The sequence below is a fragment of the Scleropages formosus genome, chromosome 19 (genome assembly GCF_900964775.1).
Source record: "Scleropages formosus chromosome 19, fSclFor1.1, whole genome shotgun sequence".
Classification (NCBI taxonomy): domain Eukaryota; kingdom Metazoa; phylum Chordata; class Actinopteri; order Osteoglossiformes; family Osteoglossidae; genus Scleropages; species Scleropages formosus.
In genome coordinates, this window is record NC_041824.1 from 11,397,424 (window position 1) to 11,422,549 (window position 25,126).

The 25,126-nt window shown below is 40.0% G+C and overlaps 1 protein-coding gene across 1 annotated transcript; it reads right to left on the reverse strand.

Annotated features, from left to right (window-relative positions):
• Positions 1-1,572: 1,572 nt before the first annotated feature.
• On the reverse strand, positions 1,573-23,610 carry opn7a (opsin 7, group member a). Its single transcript, XM_018747699.2, has 6 exons — positions 23,517-23,610; positions 11,291-11,375; positions 6,010-6,172; positions 5,665-5,792; positions 4,066-4,400; positions 1,573-2,753 (listed from the first exon to the last, which is right to left on the reverse strand). Exons 2-6 carry the CDS (start codon positions 11,373-11,375, stop codon positions 2,136-2,138), a joined length of 1,329 nt encoding a protein of 442 aa, XP_018603215.1. The 5' UTR covers positions 23,517-23,610; the 3' UTR covers positions 1,573-2,135.
• Between the last annotated feature and the right edge of the window lie 1,516 nt (positions 23,611-25,126).

Genomic DNA, 25,126 nt, shown 5'->3' on the forward strand with positions numbered 1-25,126 from the left:
CGACAACAGTTAAAAAAGGAAAACAAAAAAAATTAATGATTTCTTCCTGTAGTCATTTTCAGCATGTAAAATGGAATAAAACTTTGGACACAGCAATTACTCTGTCATAACTGATTGTATATACACATTCCATTTGTGATGTAAATGCAACTGAACCTGTTTAGTGTACATTCTCTTGTTGTGCAAATTATCAGTATATGTAATCGCCTGAACAGTGCAATATATGAACACCTGCAGCAGAATTATCATCATAACTTAAAGTATGTCTGCTATGTGTTGGAGGCCCATATGGGTATTAGCAGGTAGCATCACAGTCAAAGACATTGACTTGTAACCCAATGATTGTTTGTTCAAGCCTTACTCCCTATTACTGCTGTAGTTCCCTTGAATAATGTACCTTCCCTGAATTGCTCTAGTGCAATACCCAACTATACAAATAGGTCATATACTGCAAGTCACTTCAGATAGGTTTCAGAGAGGCAATGGATTAACAAATATTTCTGGTCAAGTTAAAGATGAACAGCATCAAGCATCATTAAAACACGCTACAGTGAATGATGAAGAAAATCACTGACTGGTATTTCTGTTCCTCAGTACTGTGGGTTTGAATTATTTTGAGGACTTTTTTGGGGTTGTTTCTACAAACGTAACAACATAAAACTCTGAGTCATGAAGTCTTACAAGCAAATTAGCTCCATAAATACTGCTAAAATTCTTACTGATGTGACAAATTTACTTTTACAGCAACAGCTACTCCAATATCCAAAAATTTACCCACTCGCCGACTCTGAGTGACATCTTCTAGACCAACACCCTCCAGTGAAATGGAACGACACATTCTGATATAACAAGAATGTGGCAGGGTGGGTGGGTAAATATTTTTGGGAAAAAAGTAATGCTGTTACATGCTGTTTGACTAAATAGCTTCACAGTAGGACATCTGGCTGTTTTGAACATTAGGTACTGACTTTTGAGAAAAGGGAAGAAGTGCTTTCATCTCAAACAGGGCAGGGAGTTGCCCAGTGCTTTTCACACATTTTTTGCTAAAGGGTCTAACATCATAACATATGCTCAATGCTCTGATTTTCAAAAGGCACTCCACAGTCTTCTACATCGGTCAGGTACAGAAACACTTGCCACGTACATTATAAATGAAGTACAGAACAAAGATGGCCAAGCCTGGTCCTCATGGGCCAAAATACTGCAGGGTTTGGAGGAAACATTTTAAGTAGTGCTTGATTTACACCTGAAAAAACCAGGGGAGGTGACTTATTATCCAAATAACTACTTCAATGAAGCAGTTATGAGCTGAGGTAAAGCAAAAACCAGCATACACTGCCACCAGTGAGGACCAGAACTGGCTTTCTCTGGTACAGAATGTCATGGACTTACATCTACAGAAGTATGCAGGAAATTTTTAATGCAAACTTTGAGGAACATGAATGTTAATAAAGAATTAATTTTTAGCCTAGTTAAAGTCTGCACAAAAAACCACGGATAAGAATGAAAATGGAATGAAATAATTCAAGGTCTAAATCTGCTTTTCTCCCTGGGTTTGTAATAGCGCTGTAATTTTCAGCTAAGTAACTTTTCAGCAGTTGCACTTAACTGTATGACTAAACTAACTTTGAAATTAAATGAAAAATGGTATCAGGAATACATTTAAAATGCTGCTGATAAAGTCCTGAGAGTAGTCACTGCTTAGTACAGTAAAGTTACAAACCATTACTTTTCCCTGTTGGTGATGTCCTTGTGAAAGGTTTGAGTAGTTATGAGGAAATAACTGCCTATGCAGGACAAGTCATGAATAAAAAATATGCATTTTTACAAATTTTACAAGCAAGCACCTGTAACAACTTAGAAATATTATGTTACGGGTAAATTCAGTCTTGGCTTTCTTAATGAAGCTCATGATTACTGCTTATTTCTGCAATGGATACTGAAGGATCCCTTATTGTAATTTCCCTTGTGCCTAAGCACCCGGGGTTTTAGCAATGGCAATGATCAGCGTGTAGTAACATATCAAAAACATAGCAACATTCAATTCACCTTTTAAATAACTCACGCCAAAGGTAAAAAATATGTTAGCAGAAGAAATAAATAAGAAAGAGACTCTTGGAAACACAGATGGAGTGCTATGGGCTCCCGTTTTTTGCATGCTCTGGCCGGGTCTCAAGGGTTATCTCCAGGCTGTCGGTGTTGGTGGTCTTGGCCCCATGCACTACAACGGTGACTGCTGTGTTAGGGGCCTGCCTTGCCTCGGCTTGCCGCTCTGGCTCCGCTGAGGTAGTCTCCCGAAGGGAGAGCTGCACTGTGTTAACATGCACCTGGCAGCCCCGTGGGTAGTGTCGGAAGCACTCGAAGGTGTCGTTGCACTTTTCACAGGCACAGTTGGAGCAGCCCTGTCCCGTGTGCACGGATGTGGAGCTGGACTCATTCTTCCTCTTGATTGTCTTAAGGCCCACTTCAATGGCAGACCTGTAACTGCAACGGCGCAGCCCCTTGGTGCAAAGGCAGTGGCTTAGGCACCGCTTGCGTAGCATCCTCACATCCTTGAAGACGATGTTGCGGAAATTGGGCTTCAGCAACAGATAGATAATGGGGTTGTAAAGTGTGGAGGACTTTGCAAACATAGCCGGCACAGCAAAGGCTAGTGGGGGGATGTTGTCCATGTGGCCGAATGCCGCCCACATGGAGACCACGGCGTATGGCGTCCATGCTGTGAAGAAGCCGATGCACACGGCAACGCTGAGCTTTGGGAAAAATAATCAACAGAAAAAAAGTGTATTTCACTGCATAACCAAACACATGTTCCAAATTTTTCTTCTGAAGCAGCTAAATAATTCAACAATTGACACAAGAAATGAATAGAGAGGCTGAAAGTTAGTCGGCTCAGAACTCAGAACAGAGTGTTTCGGCGTTCAAAGAAGGCTTTTAAAGGAAGTGGTGGAGAAAATCCAAAGGCTGCAATTATTATGTATTCACACATTTGAAATATGTTACAGCAGGAACAGCAATGCACAGCTCAGAGGTAATGGTCACATAGGAAAGGTAATTAATAATTTTCTGTGGGACAACCAACATGTGGAGCAGCCTAAAACTCCCAAGACTTTCTGAAAACATGGAAGAAGTGTTCAAAGATGAGCACATTGTGCCTCCAAGGAATAAAAGAACTGGATCAATAAAAATTGAGAGTGTGCCTTCTGCAGTCAAAACCGCATCATGGAATCACACCAGAGGTGCATCAAGAAGAAACCCGTGAGATTTGGTTATAGGTTCCTGGAAACGACAGAACTTATTCTACATCCTCAGGCAGGAAATGAATGTTTGTTGTTACACGAATGGGCTCCTGTCAGCCCCTGACCGCAGTCTGTTTTCAGAACTCCATACAGACAATGGTCTTCAAACTGTTTTCAGAAGAACCCAACTTTACCTAACTTTAACATCTCTCATCCATTCACGTAGAGCAAGTGATCCTGACATGCACATTGTGAAGTGTGAAATTTTTTTGCTGCTTCATTCGGCAGAAGGACAAAAATACAGTAAAAAAAAAAAAAAAAAACACATCCTGAATTTACAAGTAAAATTTAAACACTCAGATTCACTGAAGTACCTTGAGTCCTTGCTTCAGTCCTATCAACAGTGCCTCTCCTTATTACTTGCACAACACTTACTTAACCTAAAGCAAATACACACACACACACACACACACACACACACATTTTCAGAACCGCTTGTCCCATACGGGGTCACGGGGAACCGGAGCCTACCCGGGAACACAGGGGCGTAAGGCCAGAGGGGGAGGGAACACACCCAGGACGGGACGCCAGTCCGTCACAAGGCACCCCAAGCGGGACTTGAACCCCAGACCCACTGGACAGCAGGACTGTGGTCCAACCCACTGCGCCACCGCACCCCCTACCTAAAGCAAATAACACTTTAAAAAGTATTCATATATTTATGAGCAAATGCTATGAATTAAATATAGTGCAGGCCTGTTCATAGAACTAAATCTTGTGACATATTGCACTGGGGTTCATCGCTGCAGAAATGACAAGCTCTCACCTTCACAATGATGGTCTGGATATTGCCCATGCGTGTCTGCATGGAGATATGCTGCTCCACAGCTCGCCTGGACTCCCTCACGGTGATGAGGATCTGAGTGTAGGAGGAGACAATGACGCCGCAAGGTACGGCAAAGCAGAAGATGAACAGCGCCACCGTGTAGGAGCGGGCCACAGCCTGCATGCTGGACAGCTTCCAGTCAATGCAGCAGGCTGTACCGTAGGGCTCTGGGCCATATTCTCCCCAGTGGACCAATGGAGAGCAGGCGAAAACCAGGGCATAGGCCCAGGCACAGCCAATGAGCAGGCGTCCATGTTCATAACCAAATCTGTTGCCTTGAAGTAACGGGCACAAAAAATGTGGATGAGCTGCTGTACCTTGTGGTCTATAAAAGGCACTCATTCTGAACAGCTTCAGTAAAAGTTTTTGTGGTTAAAAAGAACTGCTTCAAGCTCTCAGAGTTGTACTTTCTTTAATATTTAGCAGGGTTTTTAACCTAAAGCACATAAAGATAAAAACACATATAAATGGGCAGATCTGTAAGTTTTTTCGAATAAAAGCATAAGCTACGGAAAGACATTATTGTAATAATCCAAATGTTCAAACCATTAAGGCATAAAAGTCAAACAAGAAAAATATTTATCTGTTACGCTGACAAAATATTGTGCTAAAAGATTATTAAAATGTGTGTGTGTGTGTGTGTGTGTGTGTGTGTGTGATTATTAAAAGTACAAAAGGGTGATGCTGGTCAGCACTTGCCATCTCTTCACTTCCTTTGAGAAGTAATTGTAGAATATATAAAAATAAAGTTAAAACAAAGGCAACTGAATCAGGTGAATTTCAAGTGGGCACCACCCACAGATGTCCCAAATTAAAAACCTAAATTCCCTACCAGTCATTTAGAACTGAAGAAGCCTCTTGGATGAGTGGTGAAACATCTTCAAGAAAACTCAAGCAAGTCCAGTTGCCTTTGTTTTAGCTTTGTTTTTAGATATACCATGACCTGGATAACAGAATCTTCACAGACATAACTGTAGAATAAACTCCATCTACCCATACAAGATGCTCCCCTGCTCTTATTCAACCTGATTACCTTGAACTTGATGGTATACTAATTATTCATCTTAAGTGAAAATGTGTCAATTCAGATTTGGTCCAATGTATTATCTTAACTGAGCATAGAGGATGGATAACATCAAGTGGGCTCTCATTTTTACCATATCGCACTCTTTTTTGCATGTTTCACCCAGGAACTCCTTGTTAATGGAATTACAGAAAGACCATACAAAGTGAAAGCTGTGTCCATTATGGCACAGCTGTAATAAAATGCTATAGAAATGCACTCACGGATAAAAGTAAGTTATTTTTAGAAATCCACACACAATTGATATAAATACATTACAAAAAGCATAAAAAATAAGATTATGAAATGAGGTACACAATTACCCTTCTGGCATTCTTGGCACTTCCATGCTGATGTTACAGTAAGGAAATATGTGTTTAAGGCACTACTTATCATTTAACAAAGACTGTTTTGTAAGTGTCAATATTTACTGTTTTTCACACATCTGAAGGTGTTTCATTAAAAATAATACTTACCATACAGAGGATAGCAGACTTTCATACAACACACAGTGCTAAGTAAAGTCAGCGTTGTAAGACTGCAAATTCCAAACAGAACTCCACAGAATGCATAAATGAAGCATATGGTTTTACCAAACAGCCACCTGCGGAAAGATTTTAATGTTCTACATTTAGAGTGGTATAAGCAAGAGATTCATTTCTCATTTCACCAGCTTGAAAACCCATTTTAAATAAATAAATAAATAAATAAATCCAACCAGCCATCATGTTCTTTTTTGATAAAGTGATTTTTGATATTTTCTTCAGCTCACTGTAAGTGTTTCTGGTTGATTTCAGTTCTCTGGAGGTGCAGAAGCTTACCTGTGATATATGCTGGAAGATATTGCAAGTGGGTACAAAGTCACCGTCATAGCCAGGTCACTGACGGCGAGATTGACTATAAAAAACTCTGCAGGCTTCAACAAGTTCTTCTTTTTGTATGACACATACAACAGTGTGCTGTTACCAAAGAGGGAGCAAACTCCTGCAACAAAAATCAATCAATTCAGTTCTAGTTTTACTGAGGCGAACAACAGGTCACATGATCAAGCGTAAACAGCCAGTGTGACGGACAAAATCCAGGTTGAACAAAGAAAACCAGACATGGTCTCATGCATGATTTCAAGTGCCTGTTTAAGACCAGAGTGTGGAAGTTTTTATTGCTCCAATGGACCTTATTAGTTAGAACCAGACTTTTGCAGGTTTATAAAACAACCAAGCTAATGCTCAGCAACCTGAGTGAATAGAGATAGAAAAAGAACATCTAGTCATTATTAAGAAAGGCAGATTCAGAGAAGACTTTTACACTGGTCCTAAACTAATGGTTTAAACTTATTAATGTCCATTGTGTTCAGTTTGAAATAACTTATTTAGTATCCTATTCAAACACACACACACTTTCTGAACTGCTTGTCCCATACAGGGTTGCGGGGAACCGGAGCCTACCCGGCAACACAGGTCGTAAGGCCGGAGGGGGAGGGGACACACCCAGGACGGGATGCCAGTCTCGCAAGGCACCCCAAGTGGGACTCGAACCTCAGACCCACTGGAGAGCAGGACCCGGGCCAACCCACTGCGCCACCGCACCCCCCTATTCAAACACATTCCATTAAAAAATTGAATTGCAATTTTCAGGAGAAATACTTAGTAATAGAGATGTATAAGAATATTTTTAAATTCACTCTTAGTTACAGAACGCCATGAGTGCTGGACTGGATATTATGGCTGTCTAGTAAAGAAAAGACAAGACTGTTTAAGTCTGCCAACTGTTTTTGTGGATGCTAACTTGTTTGCAATATATAGAAAAATATTTAAAAGTTTGGAAATGAAGAGCAAAGTAGGGAGCAAAGTAACTGTTGTTCAGAGCCTAGGACTACAAGGGACAGGTAACAGTGTAATGGTTACAGCTGCTGAATTTGGCTCCAAAGGTTGCTTGTTTGAATCTTGCTGACTGTGACAGTATCCTTGAGCAAGGTACTTATACTAATTTAGTAACATTCCCCAGCTGTATAAATGGGTAAATAGATGTAGGTAGCTTAATGTCTTATGCTGCCTTCAAGAAAAGCACCAGCAAAATGGGTAAATCTGAAAACAAAAAGGTCTTTGACTAGTGTTCCATTTGGAGAACTAAATACTAAGGTTCAAAAAAAGTCAAATTGCAAAACTGTAAGCGCTTGTCTGCTCACAAAAAGTGTAATCTAGCAAACAGTTTCACATACAAATTAGCTTCGTGTATATTAATTCAAAGATATACACCTCTGTTGCACAATAGATCAATTTGAGCATGTTTTTTTCCTGTAATTTAGAATGGATTATCAATAATCCTTCTACTAGAGAACACAGTTTATTTTTGGAGGATAAAAGGTTCCTGGAGTTTATTGCCTGCTCCAGTAATTTAGGTTTAAAAGTTCTTGTCTTAAATTTCCACCTCATATCATATTACACTGTGGACAGACTTCAACTTAAAGCAGCCCCTGTAGAGGACCCTATTAATCCATTACAGAACCTCAAAACCAGTGTTAAGTGACCTGTCTTGTCTCTTGCAGGCTGGAAACACACACACTGGCTGAAGCTGCTTGTCCCAAGCAGGGTCGCAGCAAACCAGAGCCGAACATGACAACACAGGGCGCAAGGCTGGAGGGGACACACCCAGGACAGGATGCCAGTCCGTTGCAAAGCACCCCGAGGAGGGCTCAAACCCCCCCGAGGAGGGCTCAAACCCCAGACATACCAAAGAGTGGAACCTGGAGAAACCTGTTGTGCCACCACATCCCGAGGCTGAAAATAGACAAAGGTTTTTAAGTGATTGATTTGCAAGGGGGGCATGGTGGTGCAGTGGGCTTGGCCGGGTCCTGCTGCATGGGGCAGACTGGCATCCTATCTGGCTCTGGTTTGCCACGACCCCACTCGGGACAAACGGTTTCAGACTCTGTGTGTGTGTAATTTCTAGGACTGATTCTGTTGCAGTCGGAAGTGGCTTTTCTAGAGACTGCATGTCCACTGCATAATGCATAACTCGAAACTGGTAACAGGATGGTTGTCTAGTGACACTGTACGCTGTTAATACACACACACACACACACACACACACACACACACACACACACACTTTCAGAACCGCTTGTCCCATACGGGGTCGCGGGGAACCGGAGCCTACCCGGCAACACAGGGCGTAAGGCATTTAATAAAATCTTAGACCCCTTGCTACTTCAAACTGCTTGCCATTCCTCCTTTAGCATTGCTAAGGGCTTTAGAATTGTGTCTATCAAGTTCACAAGTTGTAGGAAGCCAGGTTTATATTCTGCACAAAACATTTTGGAATCTTGTGCACTCCCCCACAACCCTGCCTCACATTTTCATGACAGAACATGCAGAAATTAAACTGTTGAACTCAAAGTGGGGCTGAATTTCATCTGTAAAACATCTACCCACTCCTAGATTCTATTTAAGTCTTCCCGAACGGTTCCAGCAGCTGCCAGACAGCTTTCCTCCCCCGTTGTTTTGCATCATCTGCAAAAGAAATCAGTTACTAATTACCTTCTGTAGGGCATTTTAAGCAGATATAGAAAAGTAATGGTCCCAGCACTGGCACCTGCAGGACACCTACTCTTGTGACTATTTGTCTATAGCACCTAGATGTCTTTTACACCTTATGTGTTCAACTTCCACAGTGAATAGATTGCTGAAAACCCAAATATTTACAACAAACCTATAATGTAATGGGGAGTGCGGTGGTGCAGCGGGCTTGGACAGGTCCTGCTCTCTCGTGGGTCTGGGGTTTGCATCCTGCTTGTGGTGCCTAGCAACAGATTGGTATCCCGTCCTGTGTGTGTCCCCTCCCCCTCCAGCCTGGTGTTGCTGGGTTAGACTCCGGTTTACCGCGACCCCACTCAGGACAAGCTGTTTCAGCCAGTTTTTGTGTAACGTAATAATAAAAACAGTGATGATAGTGTCATTCCTACGTGAAGGTGCACTGACCATTTTAACATCAATATCCAACAAAAAGTGAAAGCCATTCGCCTGTGCACCACACCATTATTGCTTCCTTCAACCTTTTCCAATTCCACTACCAACATTAACACTTACTTCAAGACAAGCACAGAGGAAAATGTGTCATTTTATCACAAATTAATCTGACTGTCAATTTAATGTATTTATTGCTTTACATGATTCAGAAAAGTAGCTCTGCTGTAATTACACATGCTTACTCCATACTACACTAGAAAACAGTAACAGCAGTACTAAGACTACTTCCACTGTTTTGCATTAATATACATATTGAGCATTATTCATTTTTAAATTATTCACTTTTTTCATATTCAATTTTCTGCTTTGCTCTGTTTTACTATAATATGATTAAAAACTGAACACACAACTTAAAGAATTGTCTGAAAGAATAATCTTTCATGCAGTGCAGAGGCAATTATTTTCTTTCATATATAAATTACATCCCCAAAACGGGAAAATGGTAACCAAATCCAAAAAAGCAACATGAAATATAACTGGAACTTTATTTCTGATGGCAATGAATTAACCTCTATATCATTTTCAGTAGAGAAAATTTTCAAGTAAAACACGATATGACCCTCATTAAATGTCCAAGTAGGATGTCTTACTGAGATGTGTTGGTTGGGTAGTAAAAATGCCCAAAAAATGCTAATGTTTCATTTCACAGGCTTCTTGTAGAGCCACTGCCACCCAGACTTTTATGAATGACAACAATAATTCACAGAGGACCTTGGGTACCACAGCAGTCATCAGGCATGTTATTACAAAGGTTCATGCAAAAAGCTTCCGTATGACCAATATCCATAGGGAGACAAGTGTCCAGGAAGGTTCTTTTTTCACTAGCTAAAGACTAGATTTAATTATAACAGTTTGCTTGCTCGAGGCTAGTTTCTAGGGCAGAGAAGAGTTCAGCAAAAGTATAGAAATAAAAAGCAATTCTTTTTCTGCTATCATTATGCATATTTTATTATACTATGTCTATTATATCTGTCAGCACCAACCATTCGGTATATCCGTTTGCCGAAATGTGAGGTATCACGCAGCAGTTGCAGGCAGCCTACTGCTTAAGGTACTGACCATGTAGTCACAAAGGTATGGTGATTTAAGGAATTTGCTGGAATGGCTTCACCAAAGCTGCTCACCTACATAAAGTGTAAAAATTTACAATACTGTAATGACAGTACAGAAAATACTCAAGCAGCTAAGCATCTAACTGGTTGTACAGTATTTCTGAATATGTAAAACTGCTCTTGGTCTTACTGTTGCAGATCCTCAGTTTCTGAGGGGTAAAATTCATATATCCAGGTATTTCAGGCAAAGCCAGGTAACAAAGGAGTTCCATTTCAACAATTGTTGATTCTTTAATTTTCAAATGACCCACAACACATTGTTGTTCAAATAACAGACCAGCCTTCTTTCTCCATTTTTAGATTTTAAGAAAAATTTTCACCAACATGCCAGCATTGTTGTATTACATAATATTGTAGCGTCCCCCCACGGAGCCACTAGAAACTGGCTTGACAGACAGGATAAAAGAAACATACTCTTTATTGAAAGCATACATGTCTCCAGCAACAGTCTTAACAAAGACACTTCAAACAGTACAAGACACAGAACACCTCAGAATCCCCCTGGGTCACTCCCAGCCCCCCTGCTGCACCCTATGGTTAAGGGGTTTCCCCCAGGACTCCCCAGAATCCCACTCTTGAACACTGAACATAAATAGGATGACAACCAATCAGAAACCACACACAACTATGTACGCACACATATAAACACTAATGCCAACTATTTACACATTTACTCCCCTCAGCGCTGTTACAATATATATATATGACACTTCTGATCACTGCAACAAATCCTTTGAAAAAGGTAATATAAAAATACTATTATTTCAGTTTTCACTAAAAACACATTATGAAAGTACTAATTTTAGTAATTTTACTATCTCTACACATGCATTTTTCCATATGGAAAACAATTACCGGAAACAATTCTAAAACCAGAAGCACAACATACTGCCTCATGGTGATTCAGGGAATTAATGTACTATATGTAAGATACACAAACAGTACAGGATATCAGTTTTACTTACCAAATATGGCATATACAATGGCAACAGTTATATCTGCTGCCTCTGGTATGTTCGAATGGAAGGTGCTTTGGGCTGTTTTACTCATCTGAAATGGAAAAAAATCATCAAAAAGACCAATTAGTAGTGGTAGGCATTGCTCCCGCAGGGCAGCGAGGATCAGGAAAATGACACAGCATATGCTGTTCTTTGAGTTCCAGAATGTTAAGCTTTGACTTGCAGAGAGTAAAACCAGAAGATAAATGATTTAAATACACTTCAATGACTGTGATCTAAGAAAAACATTATGCCCTGAACAGTAGATCAAACAACTTAAGCTCAGACATGATTATCCAGGCAAACAAAAAGAAAAAGCATAGATTAATTTTGAACTCAGATATTTACAAATGTAATGTTATGCTTTATTTTGGTACATAATTATTTCAAGTGTAACTGTCCAACAGTTTCAGAAGTGCTATGGATTCAATGTTCCATTTTAAAAATGGATTCATGATAATTTACTTGTGTAAAAGGCACCCCAAAAGCTCAGAATAACTGACTGAACAACAGGTAGTACATGAATGCTTTAGTATATTTTATACCCACTGATTAGATAATTGGGTGACACAACAAGTAGCACTGTTCCTTCAAAGTGCCTGGGGGATACAAGAGCATGTGGGTTCAGTCCCTTCTCAGTCTGTGTGGAGTTTGCATGTTCACCCTCTGTCTGTGTGGGTTTCCTCCCAAAAACATGTGGTTCAAGTGGATTGGTAATGCCAAGTTTCCTGCAGTGTGTGTAGCTACCCTGTGATGGACTCGCATCCTGCCCAGGGTGTCGCCCCCTTAGCCTTGCTCCCAATGCTTCTGGGATATTCTCTGGACCAAAATGGTTACTGAAATTGGATGGATGGATGACTAAATAATATCTTTTACCCAAGCTGCATAAAAATGGTTTTCAATTATTTTAAAAAAAAAAAAAAGTAGTAAGACAATAAAATAGGACAACATCTTAACAGCAAGCTTGTTTCTGTGAGTGCTTCACAGTAGTTAATTTATAAAGGTAAATAAAATTTATCGAACAGATGTCTCATGAGAAAATAAAATCAGGTAATACTCGATGCTTGACGTTTTCAAGTTTATATTGCAGGTTAAATCCTTTTTTAACTGAATGCTAAATGGATGTGGTTCTAAACAGCAACAGCTTGAGTTAAGCACAGTAGTTGGAAGAATGAAAGAAGGCAGTTTGAAGTTCAATACCATGTCATTTTCAGAAAAGATAGATAGATATTTACTCTGAGCAAAAAGAATGTGTTTTTGGATTGTGTGCTCCGTGTGTGTGTCTGTGTTATTGTGTGTAGGTGGATTGATGAGGAATGTGTCTCGGCAAGCAGAGATTTGCTGGGAAATGCAAAAAAAAAAAAAAAAAATCAACAAATGAATAACGTAGTGAAATAACTAGGAAAGAAAATACCATCACAAAACAGCTGAATAGTCCTGGGTCAATAAGCGTCAAGAGCAATTAACAGCCACCATCTGGGAGTTCTGTATTGTGTCTGCTGTCTTGCTGCGCAATTACATTAAACTACTGCAGTGCCATGGATTGTTTGCCTGGTACAGCATGCCTGTCTAAACATTTCCACCTCACTTTAAAGATTAAATCCTTTTTCACAATGCAAACATGGACCAAACTTTCTCAAGACACCAGTTATTTCCGTTAAAATTCACCCAGATCAGGTTTTTAACCATGCAAAAATTTAACCCAAGGCTTGTGAATGCAAAAATAAAGAAATTAATTTTAGTCCTAAAATTCAGTTTATTCATTTTTTTTTTTTTTTTTTTTGGTAATTCTCATGGTACAGTCCTAATTTATTTTAGATGTACTGCAATCGTCATGCTGGGACATTACATTTGGTTTTCACACTTCTCCAGTTGAAAACCCCACAAGATCCACAGTACACAGTATATTTTGTCAACAAGCACCATTCTGCAGAATCTCTCTGTAACAGGTTGAGTACTGTACACAATACGATATGGATGATAATGTGCTTCCAATTTCATATAAGGTCTGTTTCACTCCAAAGAATGTGATTCTGATCTGATTGTGATCTGTTGATTTTCTGTTCATTTCAGTTCTTTACCTCTAAAGCTGTCATTCAGTATTCTTTTTTAAAAGCATGGTTCGCCACATTATGAAGTGAGTTGATGGCCCGAACTAGCTAAATCAACAGATTAACAACCTTGCTGATGCCAGGTGCATGCAAGGCCTCCAGTGGAACTAAGCCCAAAAGGAAAGAACACTAAGCATTAGCTCAAACATATGATTTTTGCCCAATACTTCCAACTCTTGAATTTCTGATATTCATAATATGGGTATTTATATTTGTCCTTTTAAACCTCTGATGTTTTCACATTTGGTATTTCAAAATTTAATTTGTGTTCTTATATAGAGTGAATAATCCCTTTCATGCCATTATGTAAGAAATTTTTAATGGAATAATAATGTGGTTGTGTATCGCTAGTTGAAGTCTCACCTTTTCACATTAAAGATTAAATTTTTGTAGTGTTTTTTTTAACTACTGAATTTAATACTATTACAGTGATATTGTCTCATTCACAAGATCACTTTGGCTATGTTTTGTTTGATAGAAGAATTACTGTACAAGTATTTCTGAAGCTTCATGACGTTCCTGGATTTTTGAGTTGCAGGAGATTTTCCTTCTGCTAGTTGTCAGTATGATTCCTTCCTTATTTGGGAGCTTTATTGTTATTTGAGCAAATTGGCTTTCCTGGCTGTGTATCAAGGCAGACACCTGTGGCCAATGCCAGATTTAGAAGAGTAAAGTTTTGTGAACACTGAGATATAACTTAAATAAAAACTACTGGCAAGTCTTATCCACTGGACACTTCTATAGCCACATCCACTGTCACCATTGCAGGCCTTCTACCTATAGCAACAGTTTTCCTGATAAAATTTCTAAAAAAAAAAAGAATCATTAAGTAGCATATGCTGATAGGGATCTCATTATCCACGTTTAAAAGTAACCAATCATCAGCTTCAAGCAAAAAAAGAAAAATCAATACTGTCCTTCAAAACAAGTACACATGCCATTACACGATACACAGCCAAAAACAAGTAGGGAGAAGCATAAACAAACTGCTAAATTAACTTTCTTCAGGATGTGGCAATACTAATCAACAACAAAAAAGGTCATGCCTAATTGAAATTTGTTTTAGTACTTGTCAATATGAAAGAGGGTGACAGGAGGAAAGTCGTCAGAGAAGCAGGAAAAAAAATACAAGATTAAGACTTAATTACTGACTCATAATTTGCAAATCACCAAAAGGGTAAACAATTGCTTAGCTGTCTCTGCAGACATATCACAACACAGGGATTACTGAGGTTGCTAGTCTGATATAGCTGAACATCATGCATGCATTTTATGTTTGCAAAGTAGCCCTTTTGCCCTGGAGCATCTTTGTTCATAACCCTTCATGTTCTCCATTCCACTCCTGTGCAATGCATTTTGTTTCATTTATTCCAAGCAAAACATGAATGCTAAATGAAGCTGCCAGATTTTTCAGTTGTTTTGATTTATGACATGTTCAAATTAAATTGTTATAATACAGCACAATTACCTGAAAGACACGTAAAAACCCAACTGGCACAGTGCCGCAATGTACAGTGGAGTCTGTCCCAAGGACATCTCACTGACATATCCCATTTGTTGAATCTACGAGCTAAGTGCTAAGCTGAGTACTGAGGAATACCCTCCTTCTTCGTACAGGAGTACTTAGCAGTTTAATGTGAAAGAGGTGAAATCTTTGACCTACGATCCTCTTACTTCACAAGGTGCAGGGACGTTGTCGTGGGACGCACTGCTAGGTCATAGCTATCCAAGTACAGTGGCACTTGCAGTGGCTTGTTTTGGGTAAGGCTGACTTCAGGCCAGATTCAATAAAGTGACTATTATTTAAGTGTTATTTCAGTTTGCCTTCACATTCTGCAGTCAACATTTGAGTTAAATTCTCTCATGCTCTTTGGCCTTTAAAATGTTCCATTCACGTCTATGCATTTCAGGAAGCAAATGTGACCAGCCCAGTGACATCTGCCCCTTTACATCTACAGGACTGTGGACTCACCTGGAAGCATGCAGACTAAACTGTAAAAATCCACTGTATGAAATTACTATGTACTTTTTTATTCACAGCCCATATCTCTGAGCAGGGCTTAGAATTTAATGTGAAATTTGTAAATATGAAGACATTTTGTTTGCTTTCTAAGATTACGACTAATTTCAGGTTCTGTAACTTAACATAAATAAGTATTTATTATGACTGTAGCATAATATTTTAGCAAAATGTTAAATTCCATTTTTACAGGAAATTTCTGAATAAGTACCACAGAACTGTGAGAGGAGGCGTTTACCAAACATTCACTGAGACAAAAAAATAATTTAGTGGATTATGCTCTTTCAAAACGGGATAACTTCTTCCTACATGTCACAAACTCTATAGTATGTACGATTAAGGGATTTATTCAAAGAGAGGCTTTGTTCATATGAGTGAAATCATCTCCAATGGTCTCCTGAACATATTCTAAAAAAAGACAAAATGACAATACAGATGTCTCCCAGTTAAGACAAAAAAAACTGACCTCAAAGAAATCAATAGAACTTTGAATAAATTCTTCTTTGGGTTATCAGTGGTGGAACATTTTGAAAAACCTAACCATAAATCTCAGTTGGATAGTTTATTTAAACCTTCTTGTACAGTGAAGGCCTAAAGCCACATTTGTATTGTCTATCACCTACTGTGATGCTTGTGTAGTTCCCTGTGCACTTTTTTTTTTCCCCCATTGATTCCTCACCTGCCAGACCTTGCAGTAGCCGAATCAGCAAAAAAAAAAAATTCAGTCACAAAAAGAAAGATTACATAAGTGTCGACTCGGTGGTTATTTTATCCTTGCTAGGATTATATGTCATATTCCGAGAAGTTTTTAGAATGATTATACATCTTTCTTGCTGTGTTTGTAATGTTTTGATCAAGGCCAATTTTACTATTCATGCTAGTAACAGTACTGGCTCATTAAAAACAATTTTCATGTCTGCAGGACATCAAGATTGCCATAACCTGACAACATACTCCTGCTTGTTCTTAATTTAAGCAAATAGTCGTATAACAGCTTTTCAGCTGTTTTGTGTACAAGTGTCTTTGTTTTTTCTAACTAGAGTTTTGCAAAAACAGAATTAATAGGAGTAGACTGGCCACATCCAGCTGTCAATCATGCACAACATATAATGTAACCTCCACATTCCCACTTCCTCTGTTTTCAGAAAAATACACCACATGCTTTCTTCCAGTGGTGTGGGGAGGAGGGGGTGCTGAACAACCTCAAACCACAGCAAGTGTTAGCCCTCCAGAAGACTAAGTCCAGCGCACGCACGCACGCACGCACACACACACGCACGCACGCACACACACACACACACACACACACACACACACCTACCTCGTCCTGGGCAGGGTCACAGCAAACCAAAGCCTAACCCAGCAACACAGGGCACAAAGCTGGAGGGGGAGGAGACACACATAGGATGGGGCGCCAGGCCGTTGCAAAGCACCCCAAGCAAGACTTGAACCCCTGACCCACCTGAGAGCAGGAACTGGTCAATCCCGCTGTGCCCCCATGTCCCCTAGGCTGAAAACAGACAAAGGTTTTTAAGTGATTGATTTGTAGGAAGGGGGGCATGGTGGGTCAGTGGGCTTTCCCGGGTCCTCCTGTGTGGTCATGTATGCATATCATATACAGGTGAGCCGGATATCTGATATTTGAATGTTCGCACTGTAGTTTTGTGTAAATGAAACCGTTTTCAAAATTGTGGGACAATGGGTGTTAAACAAAAATTAGAAATTGAAAAAAAAAAAAAAAAAAAAGAAAACTGGCAAAACAAAACTGCTTTCTGTTCAAAGCCAGTCTCTCCATCATTAGCTTTTATGCAAAACATGCCTTGAGGTTTTGTCTCTGTGCTTAAGACTTAAGTCTGCTGATGCCATAAGTTTGTGAATTCACTGTGGTTCCTCACACTCTCGGGCAACAGAGTTCCATAAAGAAATACCAAAAAAAAAAAAAAAAAAAAAAAAAAAAAAAAAAGAAAGAAAAGACTGCAGACTTCAACAAATTTATTCAACAACCTACTGTGGAGATGCTTTTAACTTTTTTCAGAAATCAAAACTGGAAGAGACATGTTTATAAAATGGACTACTGACTTTTAAGAGACACCCAAAGTCTAGTATGATGCTGACATCTAACTCCAGCCCCTAGACTCGTCGACATTGGTAAGCTATTTAATACCATCGAAAGACATTGTTGGAGGGCAGGGATGTAGTGGCACAAGAATTAAAAGATGTTTTGCCAGTGTTAAGCGACAGATTTTGCAGTAATGACTACCACTCAGTACTGTATATTGATCTTTGAAACAATGCAATATCACCATGTATAGAGGTAACTAATGACGAACTATTAATACACGTGTTGTTCCTGTATGACGCAGTTTTCAGCCAGTGAATACCAAACAATGTATGTACTCAACACTTCTCCAGCTTGCCTGTATTGTAAGAAAGGTGGCAATTTCAAACAATTTAATAATTCCAGTTCAAATAAGGCTTTTCAAAAGTGATTCTTACACCATTGATTCTCAGTGATGGTTACCTAATGTAACTTCAGGCTCAGAGGAACTTTACATGAAATATAAATGTTGTAACTTTTGGTTGGTTAAAAAAAATATATAGTTTTGGGACTGGTAAGCAAAAACAAAAATATTTTCTTGGAATTCCATTGCATCCAAAAAATTTTTTTGCTTTTCACATCTACAATGAACTCACAATTTTGACACACCAGCCAAAATAAAGACAGAATTTGAGACTGAGCAAAAAAATTGACATGTCAGATGATTAAATAATAAGATTGCAAATCATTTGCTTAATTTCAGATCACTGACTAAACACTTAAAATCACAGCACATTTTTTTAAACATCTATGTCCACCATAAGAGTAACAGATTCATGGAGGGGGGGGGAAATAAGTTTTTTTTTTTTTTTTTTTTTTTTTTCCTTTCCCCCCCTCATATTTCCACACAGATTTGTCAGCCATGGGATGTTGTATGACAGCGAGTCGTTATTTGGACTGAGGCACCTGGCTTTCCAGAGGGACTTTAGGGAAATGGTTTCATGGGGGTGAAAAAAGATCTAAATCTCCAGTTTTCCTTTGAAGCTAGGAAAATAATTTCACCATGTAATTATATGAACCAGGCCTTTATTGTACATCATTAAATAGTAAATGTGTGTGCAGCCTCAAAGCTACATGAATCAAATAATGTCACTACTACCAACTACACAAACAATCCTCTCCAGCAGAAACATCCATCAGTCACCAGTGAGAAAACACAAATACTGTATATGTAGTGAGACATTCAAAAAAAACCACTTAACTTGCAGTTTTAAATCCCTGGGGCACACTAGGTCATAATTCATGAAAGTGGCATTCTGGTAAAGACTCAATTAACTGTAACAAAAACAATGAAATCATTACTGCACATGGAAATGTTGGTCTTTACTCCCTCTGTAATCCAACTCCATTTATATATGCCCTGCAACTGACAAACACACAAACCTCAGACATGAATGCACATGTGCCAACATACAGGAAAAGAAAAAAAAAATAAATTTTACTGCTGACCAAAAAATGAAAAAGCTTATAGTGCAGTGAATGGATACTTTGTAAAATATCATTCGCATTCAACATAAGCCCATAAGGATTTAAAATAGCAGTTTTAGCTTCTGCATAAGAATTACACAAACATTTTCAATACATTCATAAATTCTGTACTAAGAAAGGGCACAGATGGTTCTGTGAATTAACTGTCCCAAACTTGCACTACACCTGCGCACTACCTTTGTTCTTCAGCTTTCAACCAAAGATCTCCACTGTAGACCTCAGAATTGAAGAAAACCTGATGAGGCAAAATAGGGAATGGCTGCTGCCTTGTTCTCTGCCTCTTAAGTTGTTGTTTCCTGTAGAGACATAAAAGAGGCTTCACACATTTCACAAGCCACTTCTCAAAAGAAGGGACCTAAATCCAAACAGCGTTCCTTATCAAGCGAGATGCCTTGCATCTTCCATTTTATGTGGACTAAGGTTTAGTTGTGAGTAACTGCAAAGGTCTGTGTATACAAGCTGGCAGAAATGGTAGGACTGATACACAAAAACCAAAAATGATTTTATGTCTGAGGAGCTTCAATATCTTTAAAACCATGCAACATCTAACAAAAAATATCTGATATGCATGCCAAGAATGAGCTGTTGAAATGCTTTTAATTGATCATGAGAAGTAAAGCATTGCGTGTGCACATTTTCTGATTCACCTTTTGACTGCATTGTTAAACGTAAATTCAATGTTTTGTAATCATGCTCACTAAGTTCTCTTTGGCCTTCCAAACAAATTAAATCAAGATCATTACCTTGGGCCCGTAAGGAGCATATTTCTATATCAAGAAACAAATGGGGTGATAATTTTCAAAATAGTTTGCAAAAATATCACTAGTTAAATGAAAACCATATCATAACGTTAAATTGAGACATTAAGTCTAAGAACTCAGCAGTAGTTAATGATCGATATTCCTCAAAATCAATATTAATGTGAAAAGAATTTCAATTTAACAGGAAAATCTTAATTGCCAGATGCTTCATTCTATTAATATCAAATATTTACATACATTTTCCTGTTTTCTGTTAAATGGAAATAAACCCAATAAAAACTAAATGAATGATAAGAGTCTGTAGTATTTGGCATTTTGGATTTAACTTTGACTGATGTACTTGGGGGGGGGGGGGGGGTGGCACAGAGGTGCAGCGGGTTGGACCGGGTCCTGCTCTCTGGTGGGTCTGGGGTTCGAGTCCCGCTTGGGGTGTCTTGCGATGGACTGGCATCCCATCCTGGACGTGTCCCCTCCCCCTCCAGCCTTACGCCCTGTGTTGCTGGGTTAGTCTCCAGCTCCCCGTGACCCCGTATGGGACAAGCGGTTCAAACTGTGTGTGTGTGTAAAATGTACTTGATTTTCAGATGTTAGGTTGACTGTTTAGATGCATTACACTGAATTTTTAAGAAATGCAAAACGTTCTTTCAATGTTATGCATATTTTCACAAATTCATTTTGTGCATACAGGGTTACAATGATCCAAAAGGTAGGATGAAAATGAGAAACCCTACAGACAGAGCTGTGGCTGGATTCAAACCCGTAACAACACACCGGGAGTCAAATGCCATCCACTTAACGAATCAGTTGAGCTCAGTTTGCAGAGTGGCAAATGTATCTTCTGTTTGAATAAGCAGCTAGTCCAGTGTTAACGATTTATGTACAATTAAAATATTGATTTGCTCATAATTGTAAATCCAATACAAGTCTCTTCACATGTTTGCCCACATGGTAGTGATAAATTGGTGCAAAGTCAACTGTCTTTCTTGGCTACCAAACAGGAGTACTAGAATTTTAACCACTGGGGGGGGGAAAAAAAAAAAAAAAAAAAAAAAAAAAAAAAAAAAAAAAAAATTCTCTTACTACTAATATCTTACAATAGTAATGTTATCATTATCATGAGCCAGTTCTTGACCACAGACACAATGCTTTCTATGCAACCTTGTCAGCAAACATCCCGCTCATCATCTGAGCAAGAAAGCGCTGAGAATAAACCCTAGCATGTTCATATCACATCAGCCACCATGCACCACCCACACTTCCCAGAGTGCCTTGGTCTAACTGAAGACATACACTCTGACAAACTAAAATCTTCTTTTACTCAGCCATACTGAGCAAGCAGTTTTAATCCACCCACTGTGCTTGTGGCAATACACTGATATTCTAGACAAAAATGTCTTAAGCCCATTGCAGTGTCCAAAGTTCTCAGGTGTTTGTCTGCAGTGTAGATTAGCAACAAAGAGCCCTGGGACTTTATGAAAGGATGTCATTAAAAATCCAGTTTTATGTATGCCACAAACAATGTTGAGCATCTTTGGGGTCTGAGTCTCATGATCTCAGTAATATGGCTTCTGGTAGGAAGGCTTAGGTTCGCTTGTGTAAATTATTCTGGGACGAACACTTGCTGCTGCAGAACAACAAAAGAATCAAATGGATGTGGAAAAACACAGAATTGCTAGACTGTCAACAGTCCTGATAGTACCAAGAAAAGCCTAAACAAAACTGAATGCTGGACCATGGCCAATGTTCCATTTACCTTCAAAATGGTGTCATACTTTGACACACACAATTACATCCATCATATGGGCAATGTTCCAACTTGGAAATCTCATTTGCAACACTCATGCACGAGGAGCCACGGGCAACAAGCCGTGTACTAAGTAAAGACCTCGAACCCTGTCCTAGGACTCAGCAGTACTGGTGATTTAAAATATTTCCATATTTCTAACCGTATACAACAGCAAGTACTGCAAATGAGGAGGGACTAAGACACACAAGGGTTGGTCAATGAATAGAGCATTGGGCAATTGCTTGGACAACCAGCTATGAAGCCCAACCCAGCTTTGGGCAAGTGGTGAAGGTCTGCTACATTACAGATGAGCTTCCAAAACACCACTCAACTGAGGAAACATCAAGGGGACAAATGAGCGGGCTGAAGGAGTGTAAAGAGATGTCTACAGCAAGCGAGAAACGAGAAGAAATGAAGGAAAACTGCAGCATACCACCTGATCTTCATGCAGACATGTCCTGCTGCTCCACGCACAGTGCAGGAGACTGTGCACAGCCACCGCCAGTACTCATCCGAAAAAAAAATAAAAACCTGAACAGCTAGAGGCTCAGAAATCCGGAAGTATGCGTGTGCAGCATATAAATATTTTCCCTCAAACCTTCACATTTACTTAATTATTGCTGCAGTTTTATCTTTTCATGAATCACAATCTGAACACTGACAAAAGCAGGGGAATACACCCTCAAGTGTGCACATCCTACACTATCTTCCATGATCTCTTCTCCTTATACACTGTACACTTACTGCACTGTAACACTAATTTACTGTGATATACTGCCATAGGCATTGATAGTGCAGCATTCTGCGATATATTTTATTATAGTATTGTGATAAATTATGTTATGTTCGGGTATTTTGTTATGTACTGCGATGTCGGTATGTCTAACCCTATTGTCCAATGACAAATTAGTAAGAATCCTCCAGTCCAGGTAGGCTTTTGTTTCTGTCGGAATGAGTAAGCTATTATTACTACTATTTTAAGTCCTAAAGCAAGATTCATTTCAGCTATAAGTTAACACCGTAAGGTGAAGAACCGGGGAACTCCCGCAATCGTGTGTGTGTGTAGGATGCTGCGCTCCACGCGACCTGATCACACACTGATAGCGCGTGCCGAACACGAACCGCTGTTTCTCACCAGCAGCGAACGCGCCAGGCAGGTGTACTAGGGCGGCCCACCAACAGTGGTATATAACTCCACCTAGTTCCACACTACTGATCATCATGTGTTCGGTTTCCCCGGTAGCTCCAGCTCTGCTCGTAGAGCTCATTCTTCACCCATCCCACTGCCAACGTAAATAATTAAATTGGCCAGTAGGTATACAAGTTATAGCTGTATAATAAGTTCTTCATTATGGTAGCCATCAGACGACTGTCTTATGTTTGTATCTGTTCTTGCTTTATGCCTGTGTAAAGCGCTCTGTGTCACTGCGTGAGAAGAGCGCTCTATAAAAATAAAAAATAAATCACCTGCGGGAAAAAAAAAAAAAAAAAAAAAAAGCGAAATTTAAATGTTCAGATCGTTTTAGCCTCGACGAAGGGACACATTTCGGGTGGGGGCCTTCGCGGTGATCCGATCGTTCCTCTCATTAGGCTAATAGGTAGTAACGAGCTGTGTCGGTTTACACGTCTCCAGGTTCGAATCCTTCCGCTGTTACACCAGGTAGCTACTTCAGCTGAACTGACAGAGTAAAAATCGCCCAGCTGTGTGAACTGCCAGTGTGAGCCGTTTTGATAAATCATGCGACAGTATATTAACTGAGTTCACCGAACAAAAACTACTTACGACGAGGAGACACAGAGAAAAGACCGTTAAGTTCTGAAGCGTCCAGCCGAGCCTGCATTTCCACGTCAGGAAAAGGTCTTAGTGTGTGGTTCTACCACGAGAGTGTGAGGAGGGAAAAAAGAACGCTGTACACGGACTTGACTTACCTTGGTGTTCGCTGTTAGGAGTACATTCCCAGGTAGCCGAGCCGAGCCGAGCGCGCCAGCGCGAACTTCATCTGTACGCGCGCGCCCCGGAACCTCGCGCCCACTGGCGCCGGGCTGCGCTCTAAAGGACGAACTCGGGGAGACCCCTCATGTCCGCGGCTGCTTCGAAAAGCGTGGTGCGCAGGAGTTACTGTACTTTAGATATCACTTTTCTCCACCTGTTCCTCACAGAAAGCTGTGCGAGCTTTCCTGCCGAGGGTGGCGGCTTTATACGCTGGGGCTCGAACCCTCTCCATTCATGTCCCCCGTCGCCAGTCCACTGTTAAACAGCAGACACAAGGCGCAATCCCGCAGCCTGAAGCACCAGGTGCGCGAGCACTGTTTTTCTCAATGGGGAGCCACTCTGCCCCCCCACGCGCCGGGGAAGCTCTCAATGAACGGGGATGACGCGAGGCAAAAGGCGCGCACTGCACGTGCCGTCTTCAGGGACATCGAGAACAGCGTCTGCGTCACTCAATAAGACAAATCAATGGCAATTTAGCAGTGGCGCTACAACAAGTGAGGTATCTCGGGGGCGGAGCAAAAAAATCATCAATAGTAATCGGTAGAGTTGTACACAAATAATGAGGGAGACGCATTAGGCTGGATTAAACACTGGAGGACACGCACCCCGAGTGCACACATTCAGTTCAGAATGGAGTTTGTGTCATGCTTTGAACATGCTTTCAGGCTGACTGATATACTCCAAGGTGAATTACTTCATTGCTCCCTCCAGTGAAACCTCATTCATTTCAGATCAATCACTAGTGAGGGAAGCAACAATTGAGGGAAAGTGGGCTTGTCTGCTAAAGCTGTGTGGTATCCAGATTTCCATTCATCCAGTTTAATTTGTCGACTCACTGTCCTGACACGTGATGTTAATGAGTTGGTTTGATCTGCAGCACAGTGACTCTTAGAAGGGAGTCCAGCTGTCCGTCCACATCACATGTGCGCAGTCAACGGGACCGAGCTTAAGGCAAAGAAATGAACTCTCAGTATATAATACAGTATATACACAGAGTACTGTGCAAAAGTTTTAGGCACTTGGGGGAAAAAAAGATGTAAAGTGAGAATGATTACAAAAATAATGCTCTTAATTAAAACCTTCCTACAAAGCTCAGTAACCATCCATCGTCAACAACGATCGACATCCTTGTCCCGAGGAAGACCATCTTGTCTCTTGCTCTACTCGCTCTTGCCATGGCATGGTGTAAGATCTGAGAGTTAAAATGCCACATCTGACAAAACCTCACGTTTTCAGTGTGGTTGCCCCTCACACAGTTTTATTGCCTCTATGCAGCTGTTTCTGCTTCAGTTAGTCGGTGTGCCGTACAAATACCTTAAGTTCTCTATTTGGAAAGCGGTGTATTACTATTTTACTTTCTTTCTTTAACGACATACAAAGCCCTTACTGTAATACTATAACTTTTTGCAAAAGGAATGCTTGGAAATCTAAAATATGTTCTTTCCCATTGATACTAATGCAGAAGACATTAAATCGCCGTCTGAAACAAATATTTTGTGAAACATCTAAGTGCTTAAGACTTCTGCACAGTTACTGTATATTTACA

Excerpts from the sequence above, each read along its gene's own strand:
- opn7a (XM_018747699.2), bottom strand. The coding sequence starts at position 11,375 with ATGAGTAAAACAGCCCAAAGCACCTTCCATTCGAACATACCAGAGGCA. Across the intron at positions 6,173-11,290 it reads CATTGTATATGCCATATTTG|GAGTTTGCTCCCTCTTTGGT; the intron begins GTAAGTAAAACT and ends TTTTTGTTGCAG. Across the intron at positions 4,401-5,664 it reads AGTCTGCTATCCTCTGTATG|GCAACAGATTTGGTTATGAA; the intron begins GTAAGTATTATT and ends CGTTACTTCAAG.